The sequence below is a fragment of the Eurypyga helias genome, unplaced genomic scaffold (genome assembly GCF_000690775.1).
Source record: "Eurypyga helias isolate BGI_N326 unplaced genomic scaffold, ASM69077v1 scaffold4146, whole genome shotgun sequence".
In the NCBI taxonomy this organism is placed as follows: Eukaryota; Metazoa; Chordata; class Aves; order Eurypygiformes; family Eurypygidae; genus Eurypyga; species Eurypyga helias.
The window spans coordinates 24,074-47,416 of record NW_010255860.1 but is presented as its reverse complement, the minus strand read 5'-3'; the positions used below and the strand labels follow the sequence as shown (position 1 = coordinate 47,416).

The 23,343-nt window shown below is 46.7% G+C and overlaps 2 protein-coding genes across 4 annotated transcripts in view; one reads left to right on the top strand and one right to left on the bottom strand.

The window, feature by feature from the left end:
• Window positions 1-4: 4 nt before the first annotated feature.
• On the top strand, window positions 5-352 carry LOC104511002 (collagen alpha-1(VIII) chain-like; the record flags this gene model as incomplete). The annotated part of the gene is made up of 1 exon (XM_010153440.1): window positions 5-352. A coding segment is annotated over one exon (348 nt), but the record flags the coding sequence as incomplete, so codon positions are not given.
• Window positions 353-7,034: 6,682 nt separating this feature from the next.
• ST3GAL6 (ST3 beta-galactoside alpha-2,3-sialyltransferase 6) overlaps window positions 7,035-23,343 on the bottom strand; it is a 23,763-nt gene continuing 7,454 nt past the window's right edge. For 2 of the 3 annotated variants that reach the window (XM_010153436.1, XM_010153437.1), the window contains 6 exons: window positions 22,495-22,561; window positions 16,343-16,438; window positions 14,028-14,214; window positions 12,824-12,961; window positions 8,985-9,137; window positions 7,035-7,350 (listed from right to left, as the gene is read on the bottom strand). In XM_010153436.1, the coding sequence (XP_010151738.1) occupies window positions 7,270-7,350; window positions 8,985-9,137; window positions 12,824-12,961; window positions 14,028-14,214; window positions 16,343-16,438; window positions 22,495-22,561 (722 nt within the window). In that variant the 3' untranslated portion in view covers window positions 7,035-7,269. Of the gene's footprint in view, window positions 7,351-8,984; window positions 9,138-12,823; window positions 12,962-14,027; window positions 14,215-16,342; window positions 16,439-22,494; window positions 22,562-23,343 lie in introns of those variants that run through there. The other variant, XM_010153438.1, reaches the window with a different exon arrangement.

Genomic DNA, 23,343 nt, shown 5'->3' with positions numbered 1-23,343 from the left:
CGTCGGGGTGCCCGTGAAGTTCGACAAGCTCCTCTACAACGGCCGGCAGAACTACAACCCCCAGACGGGGATCTTCACCTGCGAGATCCCCGGCGTCTACTACTTCGCCTACCACGTCCACTGCAAAGGGGCCAGCGTCTGGGTGGCCTTGTTCAAGAACAACGAGCCGCTGATGTACACCTACGACGAGTACAAGAAGGGCTTCCTGGACCAGGCTTCAGGCAGCGCCGTCGTCCAGCTGATGCACGGAGACAAGGTTTACGTTCAGATGCCATCCGAGCAGGCGGCAGGACTCTATGCCGGGCAGTACGTTCACTCCTCTTTTTCAGGATATTTATTGTATCCCATGTAAGACAAAACCCAGACACACACACAAATCAAAACCTTTCTTCTCCGCTTCAAACTTTTATACCACGAGAGATGCGTTTTATGACCGTTTCAGACCATCATGTACAAAAAGAAATTACGAAGTTTAACATTATGCACAGCTAGTTATAAAAAAGGTGCGGTGAGCATATCTACAGATGCCTATCAGGTTCATAACCGGCTGTCTTGCGCCCCAGGGGGACATATTAGCTGTACGTTATATATTTCTGTGATGCCATGCTTCCTTCATTTCATTGACAGCAATTCGGTGCGAAGGCTCAACGCAGCGTAGGTCGCTCACTCGCTCCCGTCACGTGTTCGACTGTCGCGGCGATCCCAGCCACGTGACGAAAACCAGCGACTTCAACCACGGCAGGCCAGGCGCAGGCTCTAGGGAAAAACTGCGTGGCTTTTGATGGGCTTGGGTGGGGGTTTGTAGGGTTCTGACTGCAGGTCTGCCTGACAAGCCAAGGTTTTCTTAGCTGGAGACGTTGATTCCCCATCCCCCCACATAAAACGTTCCTGCAGGCGTCGGGTTTTTTGTCCCAAGGAGTTTATTTATGATGGAAAAGGGGCACTGTCGGTGTAACTCTTCCCCACGAGCCTTCTCCAGCAGTCACTGGACCCGGAAGGCTGCCGCCAACTCCAGCAGGCGCCGGGCTCACCTCCGCACGCCGCGGCACTCAGAGCCTCCGTCCGCGTTCAGGCAGTTGGAGTGGATGAGGTAGATGGGAGACAAAAACGATGGGTTCCCCATGCGCTACGCAACTGGGGGATGGAGCAGGGCCCTACAGAGGCGCTGGGGTGTCCGCTGGCGCCCAGAGCCTGCGTCTGCGTGGCTTGTCAGAAGAGACGCCTCTTCTGCCGCTCAGCGAAATCGGTTTACTCCTCGGGGACTAGGCAGAGCAGAAGTAGCTGGCTGCTAATTAGCTAATTTGCCGTTTGAGATCAACCGGTAACTTTACCAGCAGTACCGATCACGCCAAAGCCGACTGCCAACCCTCATTTATACGTTACCAGTTGTCAAGGAGAACCCGCAGGCCCCCACCTTTTCCGCAGGCGAGGACAGCGACCCCGCTGCAAGAGCTGTCGGCTCATCCATGGTGCTAACCTCACGAGTATCCGTTTCCAAAGGGCAGCGACCTTCGCTGCGGGGCCCTGTACAGCGCCGCACGTCACACACTGTTAACGCTAGTTGAGAGAGTTAAACGCTCATCACTTCTTCCGTGGCTTTCGCTAACGCTACCGCTTTTGATTCAAAAATGAACTAGATTTTTCATGCAGAACTAAGATTGGATGTAACTGGCATTACCGTTATTTAAATGCAGAGTTTAATGCAGTCTAACATTGACTAAGGACTCCAGTGATGTAATGTGGTGCTCTATCTCAGAAATCTTATGGAACGGTGGCAGGAACGGACGGACAGTTTACCAGGCGTTGGTGACTTCGGTGTGTTCCCAGAACATATGAGATACGTCAAAAGCAAATAATTTTGTATTTAAAATTTTTGTACTGATTTGAAAAAATATCTTATTAAATATCTTTAAAAAAATAAAATGAAATCCTGTCTTCATTCCGCAGAACCGTTAGGAGGGTCCGTGTATCGCACCACAAGGGCTCTGAACCCGCTGCCAGCGACAGGAAACAAAGCATGACCGTTTCAGACCATCCTTTCCTTGGCTCTAGTTCCCCTCCACGGGGAAAACCCGCCCCACGTCGCTGGCCTGGCATCGCACGCAGCGGGAGCACGGGGCTGGGCTGGGGGGCTCCTGGGGAAGCAGGAGCACCGATGGCGTACGGCATCCCGGGGCTGCGCGCAGGCAGGCGAGACACCAGGTGCTGGCAGAGGTGCACTGCTCGGGGTTCGTGCTCAGCCCAGCCCTCACTGTGACTTGCAACAGCTTTTCCCATTCCTCCCCTTCCCCGTTTTTTCACCCATGGGAAGAATCTCGTGTGACATCAGCAACATCCCTGTCCCTGATCTGTGCCACTACTCAACTGTGGCTCCGCTGCAAGGAGCGGCCCATGGAGTGGCGTGGCTCCATCTCACCTCAAATCCTCTCCTCCAAGCTGGCCAGCTCAACTGCCAGCACTGAACACCTGCTTGTGCCAGGCGATCGTCTCCTGTGACGCCCCGAAGCCTCGGGCTAAGCGGCTCCCCAGCACCTCATTTTTACTGCACGAGAGAAGGCAAAACGTGAGCCAAGTGCCGCAGTCAGGGTCCCTCACAGTCTATCTGCAGCGTTTCCTCACACCCCATCTTCCCAGTTAACTGTCTGTTTCAGCATTCCCCTGAAAGTCCCCAGTAGGACAGGCAGGATTTAAAAACCATGAAAAATGAGAATCAGGAGGATGCAGCTCTTGATCTTAGCCGCAAAAACCACGTCCCAGTTCTTCCTCAGCCTGGAGCGAGACCTCCAGCCCAGCACAGCTCAGCCTGCCCAGGTTCAGAAACGCTCAGCCCTTGTTTGCTCTGCTAAGCACCGCGGTGTGTTCTGAAACTCGGCACCGCGCTGCCAAACCCCGCTCCCCCTGCACTTTGCGTGGTGCCAACAGTGGTACAGGGCACACATCCGCACGCACACACAGCCCTGACCCTGCAAAAACAAGCCTGAGGGCACCGTCTTTCACACGATTTATTCGCAGGAAAATCATCTCTTTCCATTTGTAGCATTCAAAATTCCGCTCGAAACCACCGTGAGAGACCCTCCAAAACACAGCTGGCACTTTAAAGGCATATAAAACTTAAGACAAATGGCAAATAAGTATGTACCGATACCAAAACCAGATGTTGAGCTTCGTGTGCTCTGAAAAATCAGATTCCTCTTAGAAGTCAGGGCATGCGCGCCACAGTGGCGAAGGACGGCGTGGCACGGGAAACGAGGTACCACAGCGAATCACTGACACCAAAGCTGTGGCTCTGTACGGTCACCACCGAAATGGCCACGGGAAACGCCAGGTAGCGGGATCTTTCAGGCACTCTGGGATTTGTAGTTAGTGCAATAGGTTGTGACCTTCCATCCTAAGTCCCATCTCCGTACTCTCCTTAATTATTACAGCAGAGAGAAAAACACTTTTGCAACAGAGAACAGACAAAATCCCCCAAAAAGTCTGAGCCAGGCTGCTGGAGACCAGGACAGAGGAAGCGGGGACGAGGCCATCTGACTTATCGGTTGGTACAGGAAGAAAACTCATGGGAGGCGCTGGGATCCCATGTAGCTGCACTGTTACCAGACATGGAAATAAAGCTGGCAGCATCCAGGGATCCCAAATTTGACAGCTTTGCTGCTGGGAAATAAAACCGGGGTAGCTTTTAGAGGGAAGTTTCAGTGCAGATTTCACTTTCAGGAATGGGAAAAATGGGAAATGAAGATCTTAATAGCAGCTCACTCTCGGGAATGATGCGAGTATTTGGAGTTAGCGTTACTGCAAAGCACCCGTGAAGGACAGGCCGGGCACCAGATCGGTGGGCCCTGCCGAGGGACGCGTGGTTGCCTGCTCTCGCCTGCACGAAGCTGGTGTAAAGCTGACACTCTGCTTTTACAGGGCAGAGTCGCAGAAACGACGGCGTGAAGCGGGCGAGGGAGGGCTGGCGTACACGGAAGCCTACCCAAACACCTTACGGTTGGGGAACGTGAATCACTTGGGCTGCTGCTGATTACTGGGCAGAAGAGCTACCGGGCTGCAAGCTGTGCTTTGGAAACAGAGCAGCACCCCGGGGTTCGGCAGCGCTGTCAGCCCCTGGCTCGGTCCCCAGGGAACAGATCTGGCTCTGAACGTTACTCGGTCACCCTGGGACAGTAACCTCAGCATCAGGGGACTCAGCATCCCTGCCGGAGTACAGAAAGGAGGGGAAAACATGCCTGGGAGCAGTGCTTAATTTCAAAACCAAGTCAGTCATGCGAACGGGGAGGCTCAAGAAGAAACCAAAAGGAACAGCCGAAGGGTAGGTGCTTGCAGACAGCGTATTAAACACACTGAGAACTTGGTTTTTACCTTTGACAATCTCTACAGAGGTGACGTAGGAAAAAAAGCCCCACAAAAAAGAAGTCTATCTTAAGTAAAAGAATTGGAGGGAACACCATTTGCTTGCCATGAAGCCTTTTTTCCTAATTATTTTTGGGGGATTCTAACTATAGCAGAACAACCCCCCAGAAAGGCAGAAAACTTACTAGTAAATTAGGAAAGGGAATCACTTCAGATGAGCGGGAGGAGTATCTCCAGAGAGTAAATAAAAGCAGAGGAAACCACCACAGCCCAAGAGCCGCAGCTCCCTGCCCACCTCCGGCCCCCGGGGACAGAGGGAGAAGCAGCCTGCAGCATCACAAACCCAGGCACCGTGAGGAGAGGGCAACTCCAGCTCTCCTGGAAACTGCCTGACGTGGGGCTGCGGCTGGATCTACGACGGCAGCAGGGAGAGCTGGGGGCTCTGGGAGCAACCGCCTCTGCTCTCCGACACCTAGCAAGGACGGCTGTGCTCGGACAATACCGTGACCTTTTCAAAAGCCTTACCTCAGCTTTTTTTTCATGTGGAATCCCTACTGTTAGTAGCCTAAATCTCTGCAGGTCTGGGGCTGCAGTCACACGCAGGCCTTGCTAATGAACCGCAATGATCAGGAGAAAGAAATACTGGTATGGACAAAACCAGCAGCGTCACTGTTCTGTGATGCAAAACCTGTCAGTACTCGGATTGTTAATCAAACATCTCACAAACCTCAGAAATGTACACTTCAATAAAGGGAACCGCAAATAACACCGTAAGAGCCACCTGGTGAAGAAATCCTGGTTTCCCCCATTCCCACCAGTCACCTGCTCCAATGCCCCCAGATCTGCCCCGCTCCCCTCGTCCAGGCCTGCCCATGGCTGGGACGAGGGTCCCCCCACTGCCACTGGGCCCAAGGGACACATATCCAGCTGGCGGGACGCCCCAGCACAGCCTGTCCCTTGCTGGGGAGACATCTGGGTCCTTCCCCTGCCCCCACGAGTTACAACAGCCAGAGTGATTTCATGCACGTCCAGTTTGTTTGAAAGGGAGCAGAGCTCAGGAGTCACCAGGTGAAAACCCCAACCTTGGGCTGTGGCTCCCCTCCAACACTGCCCTCACCAAGTCCCAAATGGCAGAGCCAAGGAGCTAGAGAGGGAGATGAGAACTACGGGAAGGTGCGTGGGTGTGGTTTGGGTTTGGGGTTTTTGTTTGTTTGTTTTAAAATACCTACTGCACTCTGCAAGAGAAACAGGAAAAAATTAAAGCTGACCCTCTGGTCACTTCCACCCTTACTCCTTCCCCTACATCACTGCAGCAAAGAGAGCGTGTTCAGTTCCCTCGTAGTCCCCAGCTTCTGGACACTCCAAGGCCGTGCTCTTGGCCTGCTAGAGGTCTGCACTCATGCTGTAAGTGTGCGTGCTGCTCCTGAATGTACTGAAACTACATTAGGTTTTATTAAAAAACAGCAAAGGTTTTTCTGCCAACTTTAAAGATGACTTTTTTTTTTTTTTAGTGAACTACTGTGCTTCCTTTAGGTGCGACTGATCAAGGTAACCACAAGATCTTTAAGCAAATCTGCCACAATTTGTAAATAAATATACGTCAGAGAATTGGAAACGCGTATTACTTGTTCTTCTTTGACAGCTGCCAAGGGCCTTCCCAGGCAGATTTAAATTATTCAGCAGGCTTGTCCCAGACAAACCAATACAGAAAACAAACATCCCAATAAACGTTTCAACTAAAAGCCCGAATAAGTTCCCACCGCTAAATGATTTCGTTCAGCCACATCCTTTAAACCTGATGTCAAGATAGGAGAGGTAAACAGAAGCCAAACGATAATTCAGCTGAGGTACATCGTGGATATTCCCTAGCACACTCCACTGCCAGAAACAGGAACATCCATTGCTCGTAGCGATGTATTTTGAACCTGGAAATGCAATACAGCATCAGAGAAAGGAGACTCTGCTGGTTTGGGAAGATACACCTCGATTCTTGGGGAGCGAACAGAAAGATGCACAAGATCCTGTCCTGGAGCTGCAGGCACCCAACAGGCACTGGCTCTAGATTTAAACTCAGGCACGAACATCTCTGTCCCAGCTCACGTTTCCGTTGCGGCCTGGGGGAAGTGGCTGACACACAGGTAGTTGGGCAGCTCTTCAGTCTTCAAGCTCCCTCTTTTCTAAGCCAAGTCACCAACTGTAAAATTTATTGGATGCACAGCATGGGGAGTATGGTTTTCCATAATCTGGGTACCACACAAGCATTGTCAAAACCAACACCTTCACAATGAGACGAGAGGGTCTTCGCCTTCAGCAAAGGCAAACAGTGGTTCAGGGTCGATGGCCAGTGATGCAGCCGTGGCTTCTCCGCTGAAGCGGGATGTCCCCTCCTCAGGAGTAGGACAGATCAAAACCTGTATGCTCTCCATGTTCCCCCTTTGCCCAAACACACAGCAATGATTCACAGGCAGCATTTTACAGCCACTTCCACACTACAAGACAGACACTCATGACTTCACATCCACCTACTAATTAAACACTGTTCATCTCAGTCTCTTGATAGTGTAACTCTCTTGCAGGAGAACATCAGAAACAGAAGTATTCCAGAGAAGTAATCATTTGGAAAGAGTTCTTGCTGATAAATAAGTGATGTGCATCACATTTTTATAGATCCCTGATACTTTCAGCTGAAAGTTTCATGGTTTCCCCGTTATTTAATAACTTCACAGAAATTCAGTTAACTGTTTGCAATAGCCCATTACCCTCAGGCTTAGAAGACACTTCTGCCTTGCTGAGGCTTCTGTGCTCCTTTTCAACAGTAAACAGTTATGCTGCACTTAAAAAATAAAACTGTCATACAAAAAATAAAAGTTTTTTGTATCTGGAAAATAATGATTGTCCGTATTTTCCATCCAGCTTTCACGTCAAATTGACCACAAAGTTCTTGTCTATAAGGTTCTTCAAAAATTTCTGCTCAGCATTGATGTTGTGGTATTCGTTCTAGAGAGATGCAAGGGAATAACAAGAAGAGTTAGATCCAAATTATTACCAGAAGCATCACTTTGTTGTTCTTTCCTTTTCATTACCTGCGATACTTGGGAGATGCTAAGAGCAGGAGAGCTCTGGGGAAAAGCCTTCTTCGCAAAGGCTGTCGCAGTCTCCCAAGAAAACAGGTGAGTGATTGCTCAAAACTAGGTCAGATTTTCCATCAGGACACAAACGCAAACGGATGACCCTTCAGTGGCGAGAAGGGGCGAGACGTGGCCCCGCAGAAGTCCTTCCGTTGCCAAGTCTCCCGACTCCTTCCCGTGCTTACAGGCAACGGCAGCGTAACCACAGCGCCGCACAAACGGTCAGAAAACAACTGATTTGCAAAGCTCAACACGGGTGCTTGAAAAGCACACACCAGGCATTTGTAAAAGGGGTGCAGCCTGGCCATCAGTTTCCACAAGCCAAAACCAGCCCCTCTGCTGTGCTGTACCAGCATCTTGGATATGCCAGAGACCACTGAGGTTAGTGCAGGACAGCACATGGGAACTAAGTTTACTGGCAACCCTAAGACACTGAATCCAGGAAATTAAAATTAATATAAATGCTGCATAAAAGATTATACAGATGTAATGTAATACTTACAACTTAATGCCACTAAAGAATTAACGATAAGGTTTTTGTTTAGTTGTTTGGTTTAAGTTTCAAGGTTTTAGGAAACATGCCTATTCATCTTAGTGACCAACCCTACCCACGCTTGGTATGCATTGCACAAAAGCACCTGCAGAGAGGAGCCTCAAAAGGAAGAGGAGTTCAGTGTCAGGAAAACTATCTCAGAGCAGCAGGCACCTAGAAGTCCTCAGAGAGACACAAGATGCTCCTGTGGGCATTGCCACCATCCTTCCTCTTCAGCAAAGGGAAGAGGAGAGAAAATGGTCCCCACATGCACTGGACACACACGTGGAAGAGAAAACTGCTGGTATTGAGGTAAAGAGCTGAGATGGAGTTGCTCGGGGCACAGAGTTGAAGAGCAGAGACATGACCACAGCAAAGCAGGGGGGAGGAGAAGGCATCCATGATGTTCCCTCTCCCGGTGAGTTGAGGTTTACCCCTCCTGGAAGCAGGTCCTGCTCTTCCTACCCCCCTCCCAGAGTCGCTTTTCTGCCTGCAATTTCTGAAATTCAGTTCTTTTCCCAGCAGCAAGTCTGTAGGTCTTAACTCCTTCCATTTCTCTTTGCTTTTCTTCCTCTTTTTTAAAGAGGAATTGTGCAGGTAGGTGCCAAGGGAGGAGACTGCGAACAGGAGGAACGCTGTTCATGTTCTGTTAGTGCTAGCAAATCCGCCTCTGTGTGCCAGAGGCGCGCAGCCTGAGGGTACTGCCAGCAAAGCAAACCAGAACATACAAATGGATGCATCTCACACAGACGTTGCGGAATTTGGCACAGCACGAGGGAAACAGATACCATTATCCACGTTTTTCAGAAACAAAAGCAGAAATGGAGAGATTCAAGCAAATTTAAGCCATGAGCAGCCATACCAGGAAGATGGGAGGCCTTTCTGACCTGCAGTCCGCACTTGTATCTATACTGAACTGTCTTCCCCACCTACCAGCTGTATTTCTCTCGGCATAAACAAGGGTTTGTTACCTGCATCATCTGAGACATCGTCTCGTTGCCGTAGTAGTGCAAGGAACTGTTCTTGTCAGTGAAGTCGTACTTGAAGCCTGCCAGGTGAACCTCATGGCATATGTGAAACGCGAGTGTAATGGCAATGAGCCCTGTCGTTGGATGCTTGGGTTTCTAAAACCAAACACGGAACACGCACACATCAGTAACCAGCAGCTTGATGGGGACAGCAAATCTCAGAACAAAGACTGCAGAAATCGGGCAGGCTGGCTCTCCTACCACTCTCCAGGTGTCTGGTTTTGTAGTCTGATCCCGTTGCGTCTCAGAAGGAGTAAGGTACTGCTTGCAGGTTTTCCATGACCGGGGTGTCTGCCACACTGGCCTTCCCTGGGATTGCCTGGTTTCTAGTGAGGCCCGAGCCCGTACTGTCTGTAGCCCTCACTCCTGCACAGGTATCAGCAAGGTCTCCCCATCCCTCTGCTCAGCAACCTACTTCCACAAAACTGGTCAGACTGTGATACATTGGAGACCATTTCAATCATCAAATCTGACTAATTAGCAGATGTGTTCAGAATTCTCTGGATGATGGAGATCCAGATGAACAGAACGTGACATGCTTCAAATCTTCATAACACCAAATGATAAAAGCATGAAGACATGAATTCAGCTGCATCTGAACTTTTTCACAGCATGGAAATTCCAGACCTTCTCCTATTATTTCCATTAGAAGAAAAGAAACTGTAGATAAAATCGCATATTTCTCCCTACTGCGAGACAGCTCAGCAGTAAATGCAATGAGCAGGTCATAAACAGGTTTTAACTGTGAAAAATTAAGAGCACTTAACCAAAAATTAGCATTGCAAGAGCACAGAACAACTCACTGCAGCCATCTGTCCTATCTAATGACCAAGTACGTGACTTTTAGAAGCAGCAGTGGCTAAAATGATCTGGGGAAGTAAACAAGGCAAGGTTTGTAGAGAGAGGTGAACTCTTCCATCAGACCAACCGATGAAGCTGAGGGGGAAAGCGTCCCCAGAAATGGACAAAACTTTCAGGAATTCATGCCCTTCTTGGCTGAAGTAACAATTTTCTCAGGGACCAAATAAGCTACAAATTTCAGCAGCTGCAACCAAACCTCGAACCGAGCACAAGTCACACGTGTTTTTGAACCCGTACTCAAGGCTCAGTTCACTTGCCTCTGCAAACAAAGCAGGCAAACCAGTACTAGGCAACCCTGCAGAGAGGAGGGCAGATCCACTCCATGACACAGAAAAATATTTGTGTTGTATGATCAAAGGACAAATCCACAGGAAAAAGTTACTAACATCAGCTTTGTAAGCCTAATAAAGTCACAGAATAGGACTATCACCTTTCATGTAGAATTTTTTTTGTACATTTATATAACTCTTGAATTACCCCAGAAACATCAACTTAAAATGCACACTACTGCCCAGGGCTCCTGCCAGTTACCAAAATCACCTTCTGCCCCAGGGGCCCAGTAACATAAACACAGTGGTGACTCTGTTGAACTACCCGTACTAAACAGGACCAGGAATGCTACATGCCAGGTTTAGTGCTATTTGGAAATATCAATAATATCTCAGGTTACAACTAGCTCTGTTTACCTTTGGCTATCGTGAAGTTCACCTCAAAAGAATATAGTAAAAAAAAAAAAAAAAAGGCAAACTACTTTTAAAATTGTCCTAGCACTACCTAGACACCCTGGGCTTGTACTGAGATTTGTTCAGCCAGTCATGCTACATGCCAGGTTTAGTGCTATTTGGAAATATCAATAATATCTCAGGTTACAACTAGCTCTGTTTACCTTTGGCTATCGTGAAGTTCACCTCAAAAGAATATAGTAAAAAAAAAAAAAAAAAGGCAAACTACTTTTAAAATTGTCCTAGCACTACCTAGACACCCTGGGCTTGTACTGAGATTTGTTCAGCCAGTCAGTTTAATGGGAATGGGCACAGCCCTGGAATGACTCTGCCACGCTTTCCGACTTCGGTGCTGCTGGGGCAGCACATCTGATTTTACAGTCGTTCCTCCCAGCTCTGCTCATGAAGTAACAGAAGTGCTCGCTGGACGACGCACAAAGACGCACACGGGGAACACAAGACTGGCCTAATGGAAAAGGCAGAGACAGCAGGGAAAGCAAGAGTGGTCTTCAGCATCTCCGGCAGGCAGAGGGGGCTGAAGCACAGGACAGCAGTCCCAGCCCTCCCCAGGGAAGCGCTACGGGACCAAGGGCTCCAAAACAGGTCCCACAAAAGGCTGCCCTGGAGACGGGCACCCCCAAAGCATGACCTGCAGCTTAGCTGAGCTGTGTCAGACGTGCAGGCTGCCAGCCACGGCTGCCCCCGGGATGGGAAGAAATGCACACCTCTCAGGTGTGAGACTGTTGCTGCTGCCGGTGACCAAGGGCTGCAAAAACCCTGGGATGGAGGAAGTGGGAGGTGGAGGTGGTGGAAAAGGGCTCCAAACACAGGTGCACTCCACTCCAGCTCTGGGCAGGGGCGCTCAGCCAGGGAGAAAGAGCAGAGGGCATGCACGCTACCCAAAGCGACGGAGGGGGCTGTGCGTCCGTACCAGCTCCAGGACACCATGCATCTCTGGCTCACTGACAGCACTAGTCTTCCTTCAACTCCCACTGAGAAGGTTGCACAGAAGAGACAGGAGGGATTTCTGGAGCCATGGAGGCCACAGATGTTGTGCAGCCCTTTAGAAGATGCTTTTTTCCCCACCCTCAGCTGAAGAGCCGAAATGCCACTGAGCCCCAGTGAGCATGCAGCTAAACTGGGTATTCCAGTCTGAGAGTCAGTAAGGGAGGAAAGAGCCACTAGTAGGCCAAAAATTAAATAAATTTTAAAGCGGGGGGGGGGGAAGGAAAATGTGGGAAGGAACAAAAACCCCCAAAGGCAAGAAAAAACTCAACTCCCTCACATATTGGAAAGATTAAGCCAGAAAAAAGCGGTGGTAGATACTCCACAGTGACAGCCTGTCAAACGTTCCCACGCCGATCCCGACAAAGCAGCGCTGCGCGGGAATGTGACCCCAGGGAACCGTGTTTGTGCTAAGCAGCACGTGGTCAGTGCTGACCACGCCAGGCAGGGCTCCCACTTGAAGCCTTACCTTTCATCACAAACATTCTTCAGTCACAAACTGACAGTTAAAATGTATTTTTATGTCCAAATTGTTGGCTAACTCACTACACTGCCTGGTATCAACTCTGTGAGCACAAGAATGCTGCTAGACATGTGTCATTAGCGTGGGGCTGGAATATCCTGTATGCTGCCAGGTCCCCATCCCCCCCCAGCAGTGTGCAATTGCAGAAGTGTTCGAACTACCAGGTTGTTGGGTTTGGGGGGAATTTTGGTTGGTTGGTGTGGGGTTGCTTTTGAGTTTTCTTTTTGGTGGGGTGTTGTTTTTTTTTTTTTCCAGTTTGTCGTCTTGTTTTGTGTGGTGGTTTGTTTGGGCTTTTTTAAGAAAAGCTATAAAACACCCTACATTTAATAATTCAAGACTGCTTAATATTTCAAGAGGCTGCCTGGATCTGTCATGTTCCAATGCCTGTCTGCTCTTCCCAATTTTATAAGAGGCATTATGTCGGTCCACAAGAGCAGTCTCATTTCATACTCTAAATTACAGGATCCATAAAAATGTTTTTGGCACACAAGGCTACCCACCTTCTTCCCGGATACCATTTTCCCATCTTTTTTGAGGACCATCTAAATGCAATCTAATGCAATGTGAACCTAAAAGACATTCCAGCAGAGTCCACTATAACACAGAGATAATTACCTCTGAGCACATATTTGGCTGCATAAAACCAAAAGGCACAGAAGAAAAAAGCCCACCTCTTTTTTGGGAAACCTTGTAGGGAAACCAAGCCATTCATAAGCCGTTTTCCTGGTGATGCTGGGATCAAGAACCCTGATTTGACTAGATTTGTATATCATGTTCAGAGCTGGTTTCTTCCAAAAGCCTTTAGCACTCTGTAAGAGACAAATGCACATTTTGAACAGCTATGAACAGTTGGTTTTGTAGCAATTCTAACCAGAATAAAACCCAAGGGCAGAAGGTAGAGGAAGAAGAGGAGCATTAAACCTCCCAAGGGTCAACAAAGACACGTGCCAAATCATGCTCCTGCAACAGGATAACCCATGGCAGCAGCAGAGGCTGGGGCTGGCTGGGAAATAGCTTTGCAGAAAGGTCCCTGACGGTCAAGACGCCAGGAGCAGCGTGCTCCAGTGGCAGTAAGTGCTCACTGTGTGCCTGGCCACGTTAATAAGAGCACCGAGAACAGGTAAACAGAAGTTACCGTTCTCAAGTACTTGGCACTGTGCCTTTCTGTGGTCTCAAATGCGATTTTGGGCTCCCCCACCCCATGCAAGAGAGAGCATCAAACTGGGGCAAGCTCAGCAGAAAACAACTAAAACATCTGAGGGGCTGGAACACACAGCAAACAAGAGACTGAGGACCTTGGGTTTGTTCAGGCCATCTTCAACTATCTGTTGGGGGTTACAAAAAGAGACAGGTTCAGACTCTTCTTGGAGGCACACAGTGAAAGGGTGAGGAGAAATTCTTTCCTGTGAGGGTGCTGCAGTACTGAAACAGAGACTGTAGAAGTATCTCTGGAGACACTCAAAACTTACCTCGATGATGCCCTGAGAAACTGGCATGGCTTTGAACTTGGCCCTGCTCTCTTTCAATGGGATTTTGGACTGAAGACCTCCAGAGAGAGGTCCCTTCCAACATTATTATGCAATTCCAGCAAGTGCACAGGATAAAATAATCTGGGAAATGGCTAGAGCATGCATGTCAAAATAAAAAACAGTGCTAGGAAGAGGATAAAAATGTATTTCCAAGAGAAAAACTGCTTTGAGGGAAGGAACTGATGAAATATGTGGATGAGAAGGAAGACAGAAGCACTTATGGGAAAGGGATATTGAGCAGACTGATGGAGATCCAGCTAGAGTGACTTAAGGTTAAAAGCAAAAGAGATATTTCACGAGAGGTGTGTGGCAAGCTGAGCCAAAGTGCATTAATAATTACACTCACTATTTTCTGACCACTCAGTATCTCCCAAAGCCACTTCAAGTCACGGGGTTTGAAGACAATGAGAACAACTGTCGTATTAGGGTCATAGTGGATCGGATCGGAGAAGATGGATTCCGGGTAAGAGAGGCGGAAAGTCGTCCTCCTCCCAACATCCTCTTCGTACCCTATAACAGGGCCGTTATTCATCCTGTAGAAGACAGACACAGAGAATAGCAATGACTACCCCAGCCACGTCCTTAGCGTGCAGTGGCTGGCGCAAGCATTACCCTGCGGGCCGGACAGTGTGTCCAGGTACAGGAGGGTTTAGTGGCCCAGCACTTACCGCATTACACAGCAGATGAGCAATTATCAGGTGCAGTGAACCTCTAACTCAGAGGGATCAAGCACACCCAGGAACTTGGCCAAGGTAGTTTAGAATACAACCACACAACCCTTATCGTGTGTCACTCGAGCAGGCCGCCTTCCGATTTGGCTCCAACTCAGAAACTGGAGAAGACCAGAGACAGCATCTGGCTTGGACAACTACCCATTGCTCCATTCATGCTACGAGGCCATCCGAGTCATACAAGAGGCAATTCAAGAATCTTTTAATACTCTTCACTTCCTACAGCATATAGGAACATGGATTATGACTGGGTACCTGATGCTGATACATCTTTGTTTGCTTTTTTTGGCTTGTTTGGGGCTTTTTGGTGGTTGTGTTTGGTTTTGTTTTTTTTGTTTTTTTTTTTTAAAGTATTACGTGCACAGCTGGCACTGCACTGGGGTCTCAGATAAATAAGCAGTGAGCAGGTGGGTCAGGGCTCTGCCCTGAGGTGTTAGAGGGGCTGTGTTTAAGTCTCCAGCTTGCAGCTTTTCCTTGGCAGGTGTGTTGCATATTCTTTGGAGAATTCAGGCAGTCTCTGTATGCTCCATTCCTGCCAATGTGACGGACCGCTCAGAACAGGAGGCATGCTGCTTCGGAGCAAGCATTTGGCCAACAAGGTATGCAGACAAGGGAGTATTTCAGGGCTTTATCAGAAGTTGTCATTAAATAAAGAATGCAAATACCACCTCTTTGCTCATTCACACTAAGCAAACATGTACCGCATTTCAAAAACAGTTCTGAACTTAGAGCTGGTTTTAAATGTGTGACACCAGTCTACATAAAGATTTCCATTTAAAGAGCAGAGCCCAAATACTTGAAATAACATAAAAATAATCCATGCAGTTTCCTTGCATCATTATACTACAGTGAACATAAGTACAAGGTGGGTGCATTTTTGTAAAGCACAAAGTTGTCAGACCAGTAAAGTTTCCTAAGAACAGGGATATTATCTGGATCACTTTCTGTGTTTTAAGTTTGTATGGGGAGCTACGACTGAAGAATCTCATTTATTCATTTCCATCTTCAGTTCATTCTCAAGTGCATGTCAAACTCCAGGCTTTGTATAAAAGTTTTTATGGTAGTCCTTGAAGACTGAAACGATGGCAAAGCAACAAAAATGAGATTTTGTTCAATGTTAACACAATGTTGAAGCAGACAAGCTGAAATTGCAGCTCAGCTGTTTTAGTGAAAGAGGGTTCAGGCACACTACCTGACAGGATACCTACAGGCAGAAGGGCTGTTTAATCAGTTAACCATCTCAGTTCCTGCGAAGGAGAAACTGATATATTTTTTCTTTGGTGTGCAGAAAATTCTGTTATAATTAGCCAAATAGTCCATTTTCAGATTGCTTGGCATTCGAGCATTCCCCACTCCTCCTTGCCTGTTCCTCTCTGAGCCCTTCCGCAGTTGCCCTAGTCCAGATGCCTCTTCTTCCAATCCCAGCATCCTCTGGTAGGTTGAGGTATCTCAGACTTCCAATATGAACTAACATGCTTGAGGAAAAGGGGCAGACATCAACATCATCCTATGGTTGACCCGTGCCTTGAGACGGACTTCCCAGCACAAACGTTACATGTTGAATCCACACACTATAGCAAGACAGGCGCAGTGTGGAAGGTGAGAGGCAGGACTGCTCGGGATGCTGGCTCACAGTGAGGGGCACATGCTTGGACCCATCCCTGATGGCAGCATCTTGCACGTGCGTACCTGTACACAAGGCAGACTGACCACCCAGTGGTGTCTCCCCTCCCCTGAACCAATCAGTGTGTAATAAAACACTGACCCAACTTTTCTTAATTTTTTTTAAGTGAAGACTGTGACAGAGTAAGTTAAATAGGAAGTTTTACACATTTGCATTTGTATAGCAACTGAACTCCAAAGCTACTCACAGACAGCATGTTTGTTAATTCTTTGCACGTACCCAAAATGAAAAGGAGGTACCATTTACCTTATTATCACGTCATAGGAGTCAATTTTCTCCCCTAATGTCTTATTTCGAAGTACTCCTCCATTACCGACCACAATACACCGTCGACAGGCAACCCTGTGGAACAAACAGAAATTTTGATATGTGCCGCTTCCCTGCCTCTACGATGTATTTGTATTTAGCTGGCTTATTTACTGCTAACGGAGGTCCCGCGTCTTCTACACCGCTTGGCCCCTACAGAGCGGTCTCGGTCCTGTAGCACACGCTAAGGCTGCTTTCAAAAGATGCAGCTGCATCAGGAGACTGCCAAAGTCAGGAGAGGGCTTCTCCCACGTGAAACTGGTTTTAGACGTGTCTTTTTTTCTAGTGGCTTGCTGTTTAAGATTATCTAAGCAGTTGGCGACACGTGTGCCATTAGAGAAACTATCTTCCACAACGCTTCAAACCCTTCCCAGTCTGGGAACCAACTAGGAGAGGGTATGTCTGGAAAAAACTAACTCATATCAAGGTGCTTCCACAATACTGTACACCTCCAGCTCTCCAGCATAAGCTCAAGCAGCAAGATTTCTGTTCACGATCTCCCTTACAGGCCTCTGGAGAGTACATGTGAAAAACCTGAGCCAAACAACATGCGATGACACTCCAAATTAATACAACCCTGTTGATTTTTCTCCCTCTACTTAGAAAGTGCTGTCTAAACATGTGCTGAAAGTGCATGCTGTCACAACACTAGGGATATGCTTGATTAAAAATGGCATTTTCATATGACTAGATTCAAATTAGACAGCACTGAAAAGTATATAAAACACTGAGCTTCAGATGAGGTCTTATACAATATCCCATCAAAACAGTAATTCCTTCCAAATTCAGAATACATTCAGAGTTCAAAAGCACCCGCAAAAAGGTTATTAAGCAAATGCTGAATTTACAAAAGTAAACTCTAATGGTAAGATTTTCCAAGTTATCCCAGGTTTTCTAGGCCTATCTCTTGCTCTCTACTGCCTCATTTCAACGTTAGTGAAATGTGTGCTTTGCTTAAAAGATGTGCACAGCCAGGCTTGCTGGTTTTTTACTCAAGAAATTTTGTCTCTTTACATCCACCATACAGGATTGCAAACTACTCCTTACAGAGCAAGCACATCAGGTTTTGTGGTAAAAATGCTTCTTTATTTAGAGCAAGGGCTGTTCAACTTGGTTGCAGCAGGAACAACGGCAAAATAAAAATGTTGGTGTTTTCTTCAGGCACAAACAGGCTCACAGCTTACTAGGGCCACATCTGCAGAGGGGGTTGCCTTTAGAAGTTTATATATATCTATACACACACAAAAATAGTGCTGCTAAAAGCAGCTCTCAGGGTGGGGTGACATGGAAAAAGCCATCACACCTTTCTCTAGTGTTTCCTGAGCAGCTTAGTAGAAGTCAAGCATTCATAAAAAGATTTCCAGCTAATGCCACAAGTCCATGTGACTCAGTACCTCGCAAGCCAGAGGGGTGGAAACCTGTACACCATCCTGCCCTCAGTCTGCCCATTCCCTTTACACCCACAAAACCCTTCCCTCTCTACTCCAAGACTGCTTCAGCCCATTTATTTTCAATTCTGTTTTTCCATCTAGTTTTAAGATACCCTAAGAGCACAGGCTGATGAACACCTGCATCTTGCAAAGTTTACTGTGAGAGGAAGGGAGCAGAAGTTACCCTTTTCCTGAATTATACTTTGTTCCTTGCAGCTAAGTCTTGGAGCTCAAAGCAAGATCGTGGGCTACAGAGAAGCAACAGTGAGGAAAAACAGGGAGGAGTAAGGCAAACTAGATAAAACCTCATGATGAGTAAGTAATGCAGGTGCAATGAGAAAGAGGAAGCACAGAATTAGTCTATGGTTGTATCCCCTTTTCCTGTCATTTACAGCACATCTCTGCAGATCACCAAAAGTTTCAAATCATCTCAAACATGTGAATTTAGTGTCACCAAAAGTTACACAGCTGCAGCTGGATAACGGTGGTACAAACCTCATCACCACAATGCAAATCCTGAGCTGCTACTCACACTCCAACTCCCGGTGTTACCTGCTGGCTAAGAGCATCCACCCCCAGCGCTCAGTGGACACCCTGGTTTGGCACTGACTGAGGCACTGTGCGTGAACTCGTCTTCAGGTCTCGATAAAAAGCCAGGAAGATTGGACCTAATCTTGCTTTTATACTCTGACAGCTTGGTGTGATTTCACTAAAACTATGTCAAATCCATTACAAGTCGTTTGTATTATTCTGACCACGATAAGCAGCCAGAAAGTTACTTTGAAGAGGCACTGCTTGTCCTGACCCTTGTACATGAACTTTTAGTGATTCCTTATTCAATACCTTTCAATTTTGGCAGAGGCTATGATTTAAGAAGCTTCTTTGCTATGTCAGTCCCCACCTACTGAACTAACACCTCCCGGTGTTAGTCTAAGACTGGAGGGCTCTTTGGTTTCTCCTCTCTGCACTGTGCAGTTGTGACACAGCAGGACACGCTCAGGGCAGGAAGGATAAAATAAAACATGACTTTAGAGCTGGACAATGGAGGTTCGTGCAGCTACAGGAAGCCAGGCAGCTGCTCTCAAGTCAAGTCCAAATTCTCTCCCCTCTGACAAATACAGACAAGGTCTTATTCACGGCTGAGAGCTGACTAATACTACTTGGATGGAAAATGGAGTGAAATTTTAAGTGTGATTAAGCTTTCAAACTCCAGTGTCCTTAACAACATGCATACTCAAAAATAAAGTTACCGGCTGCCTCCAAATGAACAATAAAGCATCTAACATCGGTATGTGAACTTTTGAAATGGATAAAGCCAACAAGCAGATCAAACACTCCTGATGCACTGTACATCAACACAGACATAAATACAGTCAAACGAATTAGAAGGACCAATTTTTAATCTCTATCAAGCCCAGGAAGTGAAAGCAGGCCAAGTCAAACAGCAAGTCTGGCACAAATATACTACTTCTGAATTGTGTGTGTCCGTCCATCGCCCCGCCCCCCCCCAACCTCTCCCAGTATTAAAATGCCTCTAGTTATGATTATAGACCTACGTCCACAGTAGCACAGATTCCACGAACAATGATAAGCAGGGAAGGAAACAGTTTATGCTACTAGAGTGAAAAAACAGAACATAGTCTCATAGGAAACCCACATATGACATGGAGATAAAGAATATGTAGCAAGGCTGGACTGTATTCAAAGATAAATATTTAAGTTAAATAAACTGACCTGTACTTACTGTAGATCACAGAAATTAACACACTGATTTTCATCACTGTTACTCCCAGATACTTTACAAACACCACTTCTTAAAAGTTTCTTTTTTCATAATGTTTTCATATTAAAAAACCCCTAACACTCACCCTTTCTCCAAGTCAATAGACTGGCAAGACAATAAATAAATTCAGATGTCTGTAAACACCATCAGGTGTGCTACGAGTGAAACGACAGACTGGGATGTCTGGAGGTCTAGCTTACAACCGCCAGCACAGTACTGGTGAAAGTGAAAAACACCAAGGCCTCAGCTACAGTAACTGCTATAGCAATGGTGTGAGTGACTAAGGGATTGTGCTTAGGAGTTGGAGATCTACTTAGAGGATAAATGGTTCCTGATGCCAATTGCTTGGTAACTGATCTCCAACATCTAAGTGTTAGTCACTGAAACCCTTCAGTCACTCAAACCACTGCTCTATTTACATGGTGCACAAGAGCCTCAATCTCAAGGCCAGGCACTAGTTTAAGTATTTTGTTTATACCGTGAAATGCTAAAAGAAATGTTTTCCTAGTCTATAGAAGAAAAATACTGTTCAAATGTAGCCTTTAAAGGTCAAAAGCCTTGCGTCCTCCGCATTCCACTGAAATACTGCTCTAACTCCCCCCCCTTGACCCTGCTAACACTGCTCTGACATCCCCCCACTCCCTCCACCATCTTCAGCTGAGGAATGCAAATTATTTCCTTTGAGGTTATTTGGTAATAGGAGGATGCAGAGGTCACACTGTGTTGATTTAGGATTGTGTAAACGTATTTGTAACAATTTACTGCTGCTGAGCTCAGATTCCCAAGAGTGCCCAGTGAGTCATTATGAGGGAACGGGTAGAGTAGGTGTTCAGAGGTTACTCCGTGGATATACCCCTAGCCTGGAAAATCCTTCTCCTGTGAGCTGAAGTCAGTGACACAGTTCACTTCCAAACAGTTGTGTATAACTAGGCCTTTACGCAGTGAGAATTCCACCTAAGTTTGAAAAATGGCACCATTCGGAAAAAAAATCCTTTGTAGCTCACTACGTAGAGTTTCCCCTCAGTCGCATTCAGATGCAGCTACAGGGGCACCACAGATTTGGTGCTCATACAGCCCAGATTTTGTGAAAATACTTTATAGCAAGTTCCCCCATGCTGCCCCAAGAGAAGTTTATAGGGCAATCTGGGTTGCCTTCTGCCAAGAACGCTGAATTAGGCAGCAGCACTACAGACCTGCCTGATAATTCTGTGTTATCGGAGAACGTTGTTAGGCTTAATTCCCAGCATTTCACATTTAAAAGCCACTGTACTGCAGTTAAATGTACAAAAGCTCATCCTCACTACAGTGATTCCATGCCCTAACAGTGCTATAGACAAAACCTAATGGATCTAGAAAGAATATATTGTATGAAGTCACCACACATTCGATTTGCTTATACTACTGCCTATTAAATGGTAATGCTGTTTTTGCTTCAGTACTAGCAAAGTATATTACTTTTATTAAAAAGAAGCATCCTTCCCAGAACCCCTAAACATATCTGTATCTCAGGGAACCTACATTCAAAGGATAAATACCAATTACCTTACTTTTGATCCGCAGGAAAGACGCTTCCACGTAAAAGGGACTATATGCTGTGTTGCAAGCGTCTCTACAGCCAAAACGATTGTAGTGCTGAACTTGTCATCTCAGGAAACGTCTCATACAACATTTGGCATTCTCCTTCAAGCTCCAGACAATGTCAGCCAATTCTGTACAGCTTTCCCCAGTTATCACACTCCTGATAGAAAACAGGTTGTGGGTTTCCCCCTCCCCCTCCACTCTCCTTAAGAGTAAACCTGAACATCGTAGAAATGGACACTAACCATAGGCAAAGGAAAGACTACACTAGATGAAAAGGAAAACTAGGTATTAAAAACCAGGTAATTCTTAGGCTTGAACACCAATTATTTCGTTCATATTCCACCCAAATTTAATTAAATTGTGATCCTGGAATCTGGCTTGAAGGAACAGCCTTCTGTTTGATCTCCTTGATTAAAAACCAAACCCAACTACAGCCAACCTCAGCATTATTTGCATTCATCTCCATTAAGCAGCCTGCGTACGAAGATGATGCATGGCAGGTTGTCAGCCCATTCGCTAGAATGCAAATCTAAGTCATCATTTGCATCACTTGGAAAACACAAGATTTTAGTATACCTGCTAAACCCTACCTCCAACAAACCCCAAAACAAGCAAAAACCAAAACAAATCCTCACAATAACAAGGGAGACAAACAGAAAGACCCTCCAAAGGTAAACAAAAAATTCCTGGCAGAAGTGGCTTCTAACCAAGAGATTTAAACAGGACGATCTAACGCATGGGAAGCGGGTTATCTGAGGCACGCTCCACACCATGCCACACCCTGATTACTCTCCAAAACGCCAGGACCTTTCCTGGCTGCCTACGTCTTCCTCATTCACAGGAAAGGGAGCGGAGCATACATGCAAATAAGGGTGTGCAGCGGATGCCGTGGCTGGGGGACATGCATAAGATTTCTTCTGCGTAGAAACAGTCCTTGGTTTGCATCTGCTTATCTCAAACACTCCCCAGCTTACACTGATGGCAACTTTGAAAGAGGAGATCATATTCAAAGGATGGATTCACTTCTCTGAAGCATAAAGAGATATTGCAGGAAGACAGGACTGCATTCAGCTACCAAAAATAATAAGAAATCTGTAAATTTAACCTCCCTGAGCAAAATTATTCTTGAATGCTGGTGTTACATATGTTTAAAACCAAACTTAGATACTGCTCAGACACTGTCAGTCAGATCTGCATCTTGGAAAACTGGAGCATTTTCAGGATAATGCCACTCACACTCCTTTTCAGATAAACATCAGAAATGTGATGAACAAACAGTAGCAAACAAACCACCTCACCTGTCATCATCTTCACTGGAAAGTCCACAGTTCTGCAGTCTTGAAAGGGCTAAACGAAAAAATTGTTCTAGGAGGCAAACAAAGAAGATAAATGAAAATGTTCAGCGCTTTCCAATATAAAAATAAGCATTTTCAGACACTAGCTTTTACACACCATGCATAAGAAAAAACTCAAAATAAGAACACATAATTTAGGGCCACAGGTCAATCAATGATACCAGAGAAACTCATGTTTAACAGAGCTCCTCTCTGGGAAGCTTTTTCTGCCCAAACACCCCCCTGTTGAAAAATAGCATGGGATCTCTATCAAAGATATCTTAGTTACAGTAAATAAGCATCAGAAGAGTTTCTTAAAACCTGCATCCTAACTGACTTTTTTTCTTCTCCCCACCTTCAGCTGAAACAGAAGCAGCCTTGACCCAAGAGGAGGGGCTGCACGGCCAGGGGCAGTCCTCAGGAGAAGCCACTGAACCAGCCTGTGCTCACTAGCAAAGCTGGGCAGAGGCACCTTCCCAGCCCTCCCTCGATGGGCAGGCACCTGCTGGACACTCAACTCGCTCCTAAGAGGGGGCCTCAAATTCATTCCCAAACGTGCTTTTCCTCACCTCGACCCCAGAAAATGCACCATCCTTATTACACTAGTGGAGGACAAATTGAAGAGTCTAAAGGACAGATCCAGAGGGTAGTAGGAAGATGCACTACTCAGTGTTAAAAACTCTGAGGCTCAAGACTTTACAACCCTTCCCAAAAGGCTTACTACTACCCTTAAGAGTCTCGGGCCCTGTGTACTCCACCCTGACCAAAGCAGGCAGCAGGCGTAAGCAGGCAAACACTGTAAGGGTACAGCAG